Here is a 12,058-nt window from a genome sequence, read left to right on the forward strand (position 1 = left end):
GAGTGTTCAGGGATGTGTAGGTGAGGTGCATTAGTCAGGGGGTAAATGTGGGAAAATGAGTCTGGATGGGTTATTCTTCTGAGGGTCGGTGTGGTCTTGTTGGGCTGAAGGGCTTGTTTCTCCACTGTCGGGATTATATGAATCACCTGGAACCAATTCGGTTAGATTCCAATGTGTAACTCACTCCCATGTATGTGTGACTCACATGTTTCAAAAACACCCCAAAACCTTCAATTCTATTCCACTTGATGGAGTTTAATTTAGATAAACGCGAGGTGCTGCATTTTGAGAAAGCACATTTTAGCAGGACTTATACACTTAATGGTCAGGTCCGAGGGAGTGTTGCTGAACCAAGAGACTTTGAAGTGCAGGTTCATAACTCCTTGAAAGTAGAGTGGTAGGTGGATAAGATAATGAAGGCAGCGTTGGTGTGCTTTCCTTTATTGTTCAGTGTTTTGAGTATAGGCATTGAGAGGTCATGTTGCGGCTGGTCAGGACATTGGTTAGGCCACTGTTGGAATATTGCGTGCAATTCTGGTCTCCTTCCTATTGGAAGGATGTTGTGAAACTTGAAAGGGTTCAGAAAAGATTTACAAGGATGTTGCCAGGGTTAGAGGGTTTGAGCTATAGGGAGAGTTGAATAGGCTGGGGTTGTTTTCCCTGGAGCATCAGAGGTTGAGAGGTGACCTTAACGAGGTTTATAATATCATGAGGGGCATGGATAGGATAAATAGACAAAGTCTTTTCCTTGGGTTGGGGTAGTCCAGAACTAGAGGGCAAAGGTTTAATATGAGAGGTGAAAGATATGAAAGAGACCTAAGGGGCAACTTGTTCACTCAGAGCTGTCAGTGGAAGTGGTGGAGGCTGGTGCAATTGCAACATTTAAAATGCAGCTTGATGGGTATATGAATGGGAAGGTTTGGAAGGATATGGGCCAAGTGCTGGCAAAAGAGACTAGAGTAGATTAGGATATCTGGTCGGCATGGACAGGTTGGACCAAAGGGTCTGTTTCCATGCTGTACATCTCTCTATGAAATGTATTATTTGCCAAAAGTCCCATTTCTTCCTCTCTTTGAACATTGGCACCAGTACTGGGGAAGGAAGGTGCTGTTCTGATGGGCTGGCTCCACCAAAATCATACTGAGACCAGAATCTTGATTAATTGCATAACTAGGGTTATGGATAGGGATTTACATGAAAGTGTGAGGACGTATTCAGTTGCATGGAAAATTCTAAAATCAAAGATAAAGGAGAAGGTAGGATTGCAGGTTAGTGATGGGGCTGTTTGTTCACCAGAAAATAACAAAAGGAAGAGGCAGAAGGTGTGAATGTCATATTGTTCCAAGGAACCATAAAAATGTAGGAAAATTTGTTAATAGAACAAACTTAAAAGCTTTGCATCTTCATGCGTGGAGAATTTGGAATAAAGTGGACAAATTGGTGGTGCATATTGAGGTAAATGACTCTGGTCTCAAAACCATTATAGAAACATGGTAACAAGGAGATCAAAACTGAGAACTTATCAATCAAGGATATTTGACCTTTTAGAGAGCCTCGAGGGATGGAAAAGATGTTGGGGTAGCACTGTTAATAGTGGATGAAATGTTGAGAGACAATCTAGGCTGCGGTGATGTACAGTCCATTATGGTAGGGGTAGAAACAAAACAGCAAAGGAAAGAAGACTGTGGTAACAGTGGTGAGAAACCCCCAAAATGTAGCCACTCTGTGGGAAAGACTATAAACGAACAAATATTAGGAGCATATGAAAAGAATAGAACAATAATTATGGATGACTTTAATCTTGTTGATTGGATTAATCAGATGGGAAAGGGTATCTATGATAACTAATTCATCGAATGCATTAGGAATAGATTTCTAGAGCAATATGTAGCCAACCATGGAGTTGTCTATGATCTGGGTATCAATATTGAGGCAAGTTAAATAAATGGCCTCACAGTAAAAGATCCCCTAGGAAGTAGTGATCATAACATTATAGAATTTAATATTCAGTTTAAGAGTGAGAAACTTGAATTGGAAACAACTATATTTAACTCAAAAGGGAATTACAATGAAATGATTCTTTGGCTAAAGTGGCCTGGATGGATGGATTAGCAGGAATGACAGTAAGCAAGCAGTGGCATTCATTTAAGGAGGTAATTCATTACTCTCAGCAAAAATACATCCCAATAAGGAGGAAAGTTTCTATGAGAGGGATAAACCAACCTTGGCTGTACAGAGGTTCATTCCCAAGAAAAGAAAGCTTATCCGGGGAGGGATTAGACAACCATGGCTGACAAAGGAAGTCAGGAAATGTATTAAAGAAAAAGAGAGATCATATAAAGTGGCCAAGAACAGTGGGAAATCAGAAGATTGGGAAGGATACAAAAACAAACAGAGGATAACAAAGAGTGTAATAAGAAATGAGAGGATCAAATATGAAGGTAGGCTAGCCAGTAATATTAGAAATGATAGTAAAAGTTTCTTTCAGTACTTAAGAAACAAACGACAGGCAAAAGTAGACATTGGGCCACTTCAAACTGATGCAGGAAGCCTAGTGATGGGAGATAAGGAAATAGCAGGAGAACTTAACAAGTACTTTGCGTCAGTTTTCACAGTGGAAGACATGAGTAATATCCCAACAATTAAAGGGAGTCACGGGGCTGAGTTGAGTATGGTTGCCGTTACGAAAGAGAGAGTGCTAGAAAAGTTAAAAAGTCTTAAAATTGATAAATCTCTTGGCCCCGATGGGATACACCCTAGAGTTCTGAGAGAGGTGGCTGAGGAAATAGCGGAGGCATTGGTTGAGATCTTTCAAGAGTCACTGGGTCAGGAAAGGTCCCGGATGATTGGAAGATGGCTGTTGTAACCCTCTTGTTCAAGAAAGGATCAAGACAAAAGATGGAAAATTATAGGCAATTAGCTTAACCTTGGTTGTTGGTAAAATTCTAGAATACATCATTAAGGATGAGGTTTCTAAATTCTTGGAAGAGCAGAGTCTGATTAGAACAAGTCAACATGGATTTAGTAAGGGGAGGTCATGCCTGACAAACCTGTTGGGATTCTTTGAAGAGGTGACAAGTAGGTTAGACCAGGGAAACCCAGTGGATGTGGTCTATCTAGACTTTCAAAAGGCTTTTGATAAGGTGCCACACGGGATGCTGCTGAGCAAGATGAGGGCCCATGGTGTTCGAGGTGAGCTGCTGGGATGGATTGAGGATTGGCTGTCTGACAGAAGGCAGAGAATTGGGATAAAAGGTTCTTTTTCAGAATGGCAGCCGGTGGCGAGCGGTGTCCCTCAGGGTTCAGTGTTGGGGCAGCAGCTGTTCACGTTATATATTAATGATTTGGATGAGGGGACTGGGGGCATTCTAGCGAAGTTTGCCGATGATACGAAGTTAGGTGGACAGGCAGGTAGTACTGAGAAAGTAGGGAGGCTACAGAAGGATCTCGACAGGTTGGGAGAGTGGTCCAGGAAATGGCTGATGGAATTTAACGTGAGCAAGTACGAGGTCTTGCACTTTGGCAAAAAGAATAAAAGCATAGACTACTTTCTAAATGGTGAGAAAATTAGTAAAGCCAAAGTACAAAGGGATCTGGGAATGCTTGTTGAGGATTCTCTAAAGGTAAACATGCAGGTTGAGTCTGTGATTAAGAAAGCGAATGCAATGTTGTCATTTATCTCAAGAGGGTTGGAATATAAAAGCAGAGATGTGCTACTGAGACTTTGGAAAGGGTGGACGCTAGGAAATTGTTTCCTTTAGGCGAGGAGACTAGGACCCGTGGACACAGCCTTAGAATTAGAGGGGGTCAATTCAGAACAGAAATGCGGAGACATTTCTTCAGCCAGAGGATGGTGGGCCTGTGGAATTCATTGCCACAGAGTGCAGTGGAGGCCGGGATGCTAAATGTCTTCAAGGCCGAGATTGATAGATTCTTGTTGTCTCGAGGAATTAAGGGCTACGGGGAGAACGCTGGTAAGTGGAGTTGAAATGCCCATCAGCCATGATTGAATGGCGGAGTGGACTCGATGGGCCGAATGGCCGCACTTCCACTCCTATGTCTTATGGTCTTATGGCTAACCAAGGAAGTTAAGGTGAGTATTAAGTTCAAAGAAAATAGTATATAAGGAGGCCAAATATCACTGAAGACGGAGGTAAATCTAGTAAAGGAGGCAGAGAAAATAAAATAAAATAAATCTAGTAAAGGAGGCAGAAATAAATAAATTAGCAAATAGTATAAAAACTGACAGTAAGATTTTCTTTAAATATACAAAAGAAACTATGTCAAAGTGAACTGAGGCTCTTTAGAAAATGAATCTGGAAAGACAGTTATGGGGATCATGGAAATGACAGGAGTCAGATAGTTATTTTGTATCAATCTTTACGGGGAGGATATTTCAAATGTGCCATTAATACTAAAGAAAACCAGGGGAGAATTAAGGATCATCACCATCACTGAAGTAGTAGTATCAGACAAGCTAATGAGGCTAAAGGCATATATGTCCCCTTGCATCCTAGCATCTTAAAAGCAGTAGTTACAGAGATAATGGGTGTATTGGTTGTAGTGTTATGAATTATTGGATTCTGAAGAAGTACCAGAGGATTTGGAAAAATGCGGCACAGTGGTTAGCATTGCTGCCTCACAGCACCAGAGACCCGGGTTCAATTCCCGCCTCAGGCGACTGACTGTGCGGACTTTGCACATTCTCCCCTTGCCTGTGTGGGTTTCCTCCGGGTGCTCCGGTTTCCTCCCACAGTCCAAAGACGTGCAGGTCAGGTGAATTGGCCATGCTAAATTGCCAATAGTGTTAGGTGAAGGGTAAGGGTATGGGTGGGTTGCGCTTCGGTGGGTTGGTGTGGACTTATTGGGCCGAAGGGTCTGTTTCCACACTGTAGGTAATCTAATCTAATCATTGTGACACTCCAATTCAAAAAGGGAGGGAGGCAGAATGTGGGTAACTCTAGGCCAACTAGGCAGACATTTATTATTGTTTTTTGGAAAAGTATTGGTATCGATTATTACGTAAGTAATAATACCACCTTTGGGAAAATAATAATTTAATCCAAAGTTAGCATGACTTCATGAAAGGAAAATTTATCTGACTAATTTATTAGACTTTTTTTTATGAAGTCTCAAACCAGAGTGGATATAGACAAAACCAGTAAAGGATGGTGGTGGAGGGTTGTTTTTCAGACTGGAGGACTGTGACCAGTAGAGTGCCACAAGGATCGGTGCTGGGTCCTCTACTTTTTGTCAATTACATAAATGATATGGATGCGAGCATAAGAGGTACAGTTAGTAAGTTTGCAGGTGACACCAAAATTGGAGGTGTAGTGGACAGCGAAGAGGGTTACCTCAGATTACAACAGGATCTGGACCAGATGGCCCAATGGGCTGAGAAGTGGCAGATGGAGTTTAATTCAGATAAACGTGAGGTGCTGCATTTTGGGAAAGCAAATCTTAGCAGGACTTACACACTTAATGGTAAGGTCCCAGGGAGTGTTGCTGAACAAAGAGAACTTGGAGTGCAGGGTCGTAGCTCCTTGAAAGTGGAGTCGCAGGTAGATCTCCAGCATTCACATTCTTAGTTTAAATTCTCATGTAAAAACAATGTTAAAAACAAAGTCTGTATTCTGTTTTACCTTCCCTTTTGTAACTATTTCCCCTGTCCCTCACTGTATGACTGCTCACTGGCATGTGGCAGTAGTGTTATCTACTTGTCCTCTAATTTCTTTAATTTCCTCCTTCACTATGAGAGAGCTCCTAGACCCCACTGAACACATTCAGCAGAGCTGATCCTGTGTTGAATCACATGGGTCAATCCAAGTCTCAAATTTGTTGCAAATTCACAGTTATCACATAGTCTTGTTTGTTCATTCAGCATAGACAGCCAAGTCCAAATGACCAGTGTTGTTAAATGATGAGATTTTTCTGAGCACTGATGTGTACTGTTCGCAGGCAGTAATGTCATGATACTTGACTCTCATCAGTTCACAGAGCCTTGGCCACAGTGGAGAACTGATGGGACTGCAGGTTGACTACTGGATTGCACAACAGCTGGCTGACAAGAAGAAGGATCCAGAGAAGAAGGATGCTACAGCAAAGAACACACTGAAGTGTACCTTCCGTTCCCTTCAGGTCAGCAGACTGCCAAGCGGTGGAGAAGTTACAACCCTGCCGACAATGTCTATGACAGTGGTGACAAAGGAGAAGAACAAAAAGGGTAAGATATTGCACAGACCAGGCTGACTTTAATTGCTATTGTAGCTGCTAAGATGGACCAGTGTTTAATTTGGCCTGCCCCCTTTATTTCTTATGGAAAGGTGGTCTTTGTTGGCATACTAATCAATCTGTTATATGTTAATTGATAGTAGAAATGCTTTTGGATTTGCAGCTGTTCCTCCAAATATCAATGTTTGGTTATTTATAAAAGTACGTTTGTATTCTTTCTTTATAGTGATGTTTTTGCCTAAGAAAGCAAAAGACAAAGAATTGGAATCTAAGAGCCAAGTGATTGAAGGCATCAGCCGATTGATCTGTACTGCAAAGCAGCAACAGACTATGCTGCGAGGTAAGCCAAAAGGAAATTAGATTCACAGCAGCAGAACACCTCACAACAGTGCTTTTTTAGTGATGTTCAGTGGCAAAATACACAGGTTCTCTCTGAAACATCATAACTAAAGAAGCATTTACATTTAAGTAGTGCCTTTAACAAACTCAGGGCATTCCAAGTAAATTAAACCTAATGATGCACTTTAAATGTAGTCACTTTTGTAATGTAAGAAAAGCAGAAGCCCATTGGCATAGTGTAACATCACACAAACAGCGTATAATAATGGCCAGACTGTTTCATTTTTTTCAATCCTGTTGGTTGAGGAACTCTGACTTGTGTTCTTTTATGTTCACAGTTTAACATGACATCCAAAAGGTGACTTTTAACAGTGCAGCACTTCCTCAGTACTGCAATGCAAATGTCAGCCAACCTTTTAAGTTCAGCAGATCTGGCAGCTGTGGAGAGAGAAACAGGGCCCCTTTTTTAAGAATTTCAGACTCAAAACATTTAACTCTGTTTCTCTGACAACACAGATACTGCCAGACCACCTACACTTTTCCAGCACTTTCAATTTTTACTTCAGATTTCCAGTATCCACAGTATTTTGCTTTATTTTGAGATTTGTGAAAGGGGCTTAAATCCAGGACTTTTTTGGGTGAAGTGAGAATGCTACTCCAGACCACAGCTGAATCTTAGTTCCAACCATGAAGCTATGATGGTTAGTTTCGAGGTTATGTTTTGCTGAACCCCATTCTTTCTCACTCTGCCTTGTAGAGATTCATGTCCTGTGCATACACCCTCTTGATGGGAAAGAGCAATTTTTGCATAATTAACAATTTTAGCGACCTATCTAATAAACTAGATATTTCAGTTTTAGTTTTGCTTTCTTAGAAATTTGGCTTTTAATATAAAATGCATAGTTGGTGAAAACTTCTGTGGATCTGCTCCCACTTCAAAACACTGTGAATTGATGCAGGGATCTTCCTATAGTTAATACAAGATACAAACAGGAGTCACTTCCTCTCCAGCAGGTAACAGCATGGGTTGGTTTGGTGGTGATTATTTATTGATTCATTAATTAGTTACACAGGGCCAAAGGCTTGTACTGGTTCTTTGAAAAGACAATAACACATAGGAGTGGAAGTAAGGCCATTTGGCCCATCGAGTCAACTCCGCCATTCAATCATGGCTGATGGGCATTTCAACTCCACTTACCCGCATTCTCCCCGTAGCCCTTAATTCCTCGAGACATCAAGAATCTATCAATCTCTGCCTTGAAGACATTTAGCGTCCTGACCTCCACTGCACTCTGCGGCAATGAATTCCACAGGCCCACCACTCTCTGGTTGAAGAAATGTCTCCGCATTTCTGTTCTGAATTGACCCCCTCTAATTTTCAGGCTGTGTCCATGGGTCCTAGTCTCCTCGCCTAACGGAAAAAAACTTCCTAGCGTCCACCCTTTCCAAGCCATATATTACCTTGTAAGTTTCTATTAAGTCTCACCTTAATCTTCTGAACTCCAATACAATCCCAGGATCCTCAGCCGTTCCTCATATGTTAGACTAACCATTCCAGGGATCATCCGTGTGAATCTCCGCTGGACACGTTCCAGTGCCAGTATGTCCTTCCTGAGGTGTGGGGACCAAAACTGGACACAGTACTCCAAATGGGGCCTAACCAGAGCTTTATGAAGTCTCAGTAGCACAACGGTGCTTTTATATTCCAACCCTCTTGAGATAAGTGACAACATTGCATTCGCTTTCTTAATCACGGACTCAACCTGCATGTTTACCTTTAGAGAATCCTCGACAAGCACTCCCAGATCCCTTTGTACTTTGGCTTTACGAATTTTCTCACCGTTTAGATTTTATTCTTTTTTCCAAAGTGCAAGACCTCGCATTTGCTTACGTTGAATTCCATCAGCCATTTCCTGGACCACTCTCCCAAACTGTCTAGATCCTTCTGCAGCCTCCCTACTTTCTCAGTACTACCTGCCAGTTCAGCTAACTCCGTATCATCGTCAAAATTCGCTGGAATGCCTTCAGTCCTTTCATCCAGATCATTAATATATAATGTGAACAGCTGCGGCCCCAACACTGAACCCTGCGGGACACCGCTTGTTACCGGCTGCCATTCCGAAAAAGAACCTTTTATCCCAATTCTCTGCCTTCTGTCAGACAGCCAATCCTCGATCCATCCCAGTAGCTCCCCTCAAACACCATGGGTCCTCATCTTGCTCAGCAGCCTTCCATGTGGCACCTTATCAAAGGCCTTTTGGAAGTCTAGATAGACCACATCCACTGGTTTTCCCTGGTCTAACCTACTTGTCACCTCTTCAAAGAATCCCAACAGGTTTGTCAGACACGACCTCCCCTTACTAAATCCATGTTGACTTGTTCTAATCAGACTCTGCTCTTCCAAGAATTTAGAAACCTCATCCTTAATGATGGATTCTAGAATTTTACCAACAACTGAGGTTAGGCTAATTGGCCTATAATTTTCCATCTTTTGTCTTGATCCTTTCTTGAACAAGGGGGTTACAACAGCGATCTTCCAATCACCCGGGACTTTCCCTGACTCCAGTGACTTTTGAAAGTTCTCACCCAATGCCTCCGCTATTTCCTCAGCCACCTCTCTCAGAACTCTAGGGTGTATCCCATCGGGGCCAGGAGATTTATCAATTTTAAGACCTTTTAGCTTTTCTAGCACTTTCTTTTTTGTAATGGCAACCATACTCAACTCAGCCCCCGTGACTCCCTTTAATTGTTGGGATATTACTCATGTCTTCCACTGTGAAAACTGACGCAAAGTACTTGTTAAGTTCTCCTGCTATTTCCTTATCTCCCATGACTAGGCTTCCTGCATCAGTTTGAAATGGCCCAATGTCTACTTTTGCCTGTTGTTTGTTTCTTATGTATTGAAATAGACTTTTACTATCATTTCTAATATTACTGGCTAGCCTACCTTCATATTTGATCCTCTCCTTCCTTATTACTCACTTTGTTATCCTCTGTTTGTTTTTGCGCCTTCCCAATCTTCTGATTTCCCACTGCTCTTGGACACTTTATAGGATCTGTCTTTTTCTTTAATACATTTCCTGACTTCCTTTGTCAGCCGTGGCTGTCTAACCCCTCCCCGGATAATCTTTCTTTTCTTGGGGATGAATCTCTGTACAGTGTCCTCAATTATACCCACAAACTCCTGCTATTTTTGCTCTACTGTCTTTCCCACTAGGCTCTGTTTCCAGTCTATTTTTGTCAGTTCCTCTCTCATGCCCTCATAATTACCTTTATAAAGCCATTTTATTTACTTCCATCCCCTTGCACTTTCCCACTAGCTATGCAATGTGTTCCTTTTCAAGTATGTTTTGAATGTTACCATAGAAGCGCCTTCCACTAAACTTTCAGACTGAATTCCAGACCATAACATGGTGGCTCAGTGGTTAGCACTGCTGCCTCACAGCACCAGGGACCCGGGTTCAATTCCCACCTCCGGTGACTGTCTGTGTGGAGTTTGTACATTCTCCCGTGTCTGTATGGGTTTCTCCTGGGTGCTCCGGTTTCCCCCCTCAGTCACAAAGATGTGCAGGTTAGGTGAATTGGCCATGCTAAATTGCCCGTAGTGTTAGGTGTATTAGTCAGGGAAATGGGTCTGGGTGGGTTCCTCTTCGGAGGGCCGGTGTGGACTTGTTGGGCGGAAAGGGCCTGTTTCCATACTGTAGGGACTCTAATGTAATCTAATCATAACACATTTATGTCAAAATAGATTCTCATCTAAGTGTTTTATTTTCTTCCCAACAGGAAGTATAGACATTGTTGTCCATCCTGCTCACTGTTTCTTCTGTTTCTCTTCCAGTAACAATTGATGGAGTGGAATGGAACGATGTGAAATTTTTCCAGCTTGCTGCTCAGTGGTCCTCTCATGTGAAATACTTCCCAATTGGCATCTTTGGCCATTTGAAATCAGCTTACTAAACCTTCTCAGCTAAGCAAGAAATATTTAACCTGTAGCTGGTCTAGGAGCCAGCAACTAGTCAGTGCCAAGAACCTATTTCGAACTGGAGGTGCCTGCTGCTTGCGTGCAGTGTCAGAGCTTTGCATTTTTTTCTTAAAAACAATGATCTAAGGCAAGGAATAAAATACATATCCTTATCAGCCTTATCAGAAGGTAATCTGAGCATGTTGCGGCACTTTTTTTCTGTGGGAAGGGGAGGGTGCCATATGGATGTAATTTTGGGTGAACCATTTGCCCTGTTTCCTTATGGCCATTGCTTCCTGTTTTTCAGCTCTTGATAGATAGAAGTGAAGTCTGCATATTGAAGTGTAAACCACAATTTGGCCATATCTCATCCACATAGGCCAAAAAAAAAACTGACTGCAATTAAATATTGTTACAGCAAACCAATTTTGTGGTCCACATGACCCTAGTGTACACCACCCAACCCCTGCACCCACCCCCAGTAAATGCATTCTGAATCTTGAGAGCAAGTTTGTTAAATGCCTAGATGGCCATTGCAGTCCCCCTCTTAGCTCCCCAGTCCCCACAATTTCCATAGTGGCTACGTATGGAGTGGGCCTTCAACACGTGATGTCTGAAGATGATTGCTTTATGGTTATTTGATTTGGTACCTTTTTTTTAAGAGCCTTACTTCTTAATTCAGACTCTTCACTACCATTCTGAGCAGGGCTTTGGCATGAAGATTGTGCTTGTTACCAAGTCAGACAAATAAGGGACCCTGCCTCGGCTGATCAGCCTGAAGGTTGCCCCACTGAAAGCCTTCTTCAACTTTGTAAGCTGGCAAATGGGTTTGATTTGCACTGTGGTGATTCTATAAAAGGCACTTCCTATATTACTGTCACACCATGTTTTAATTAGGCTCTAATTTTTTTAATGGTGGTTTATTCATTATTCAATAATTCACTTTATGGGTGAAGTTTGTGGTTGACTAACAAGACATTTTTTAAAAACTCACAAGAGCTGAGATCTTTCCCACACTTTGTCCCTCACAGCAATTCTGTGGCTTTGCTTTCACCACGCTTGCAAGTGAACGATGGCAATTTGTCCCAGATATCCAGCTTTGAACCTCATTTTGTGATATAACTTGGGGTGTACAGATTTCTAACTCCTAACTTTTATTTTTTTGAGTGGGTAGGGTGGTGGGGATGGGACTTTTTTTTCCCCCAAATGTAACATAGATCTATTCAGTAAATCATTCAGATTCTCTGATTGATTTGAGTGTATCTAACTATCAATGAAGAGGGAAAGGTGGCTGTTTTTCCCTGTGGTGTTGCTGAAAGTTTGCAGTGTACATAACAATTTGTTAGCATAGCTTTGATAGTTAAAAATATAATTTTTATGCATTTAACTAGGCCTCCTGAAAAAGAACGTTATTTCTTGAAGGAGTGCATACTGACGTTTGTTTTGACACTAATAACTTATGTTGTACAGTTTTATATAGACTGGTGCAGTGATGGTGCAAAATCTGGCACTACAAGCACCAAAGGG

General features: G+C 41.9%; 1 protein-coding gene across 2 annotated transcripts in view; it reads left to right on the plus strand.

Moving 5' to 3' along the window:
• pacs2 (phosphofurin acidic cluster sorting protein 2) overlaps positions 1-11,134 on the plus strand; it is a 277,860-nt gene extending 266,726 nt beyond the window's left edge. For both annotated transcript variants that reach the window (XM_060828324.1, XM_060828323.1), the window contains 3 exons: positions 5,991-6,223; positions 6,458-6,571; positions 10,409-11,134. In XM_060828324.1, the coding sequence (XP_060684307.1) occupies positions 5,991-6,223; positions 6,458-6,571; positions 10,409-10,527 (466 nt within the window). In that variant the 3' untranslated portion in view covers positions 10,528-11,134. The remainder of the gene's footprint in view (positions 1-5,990; positions 6,224-6,457; positions 6,572-10,408) is intronic.
• Positions 11,135-12,058: the final 924 nt, after the last annotated feature.

This window comes from Hemiscyllium ocellatum, chromosome 8, assembly GCF_020745735.1.
Source record: "Hemiscyllium ocellatum isolate sHemOce1 chromosome 8, sHemOce1.pat.X.cur, whole genome shotgun sequence".
In the NCBI taxonomy this organism is placed as follows: Eukaryota; Metazoa; Chordata; class Chondrichthyes; order Orectolobiformes; family Hemiscylliidae; genus Hemiscyllium; species Hemiscyllium ocellatum.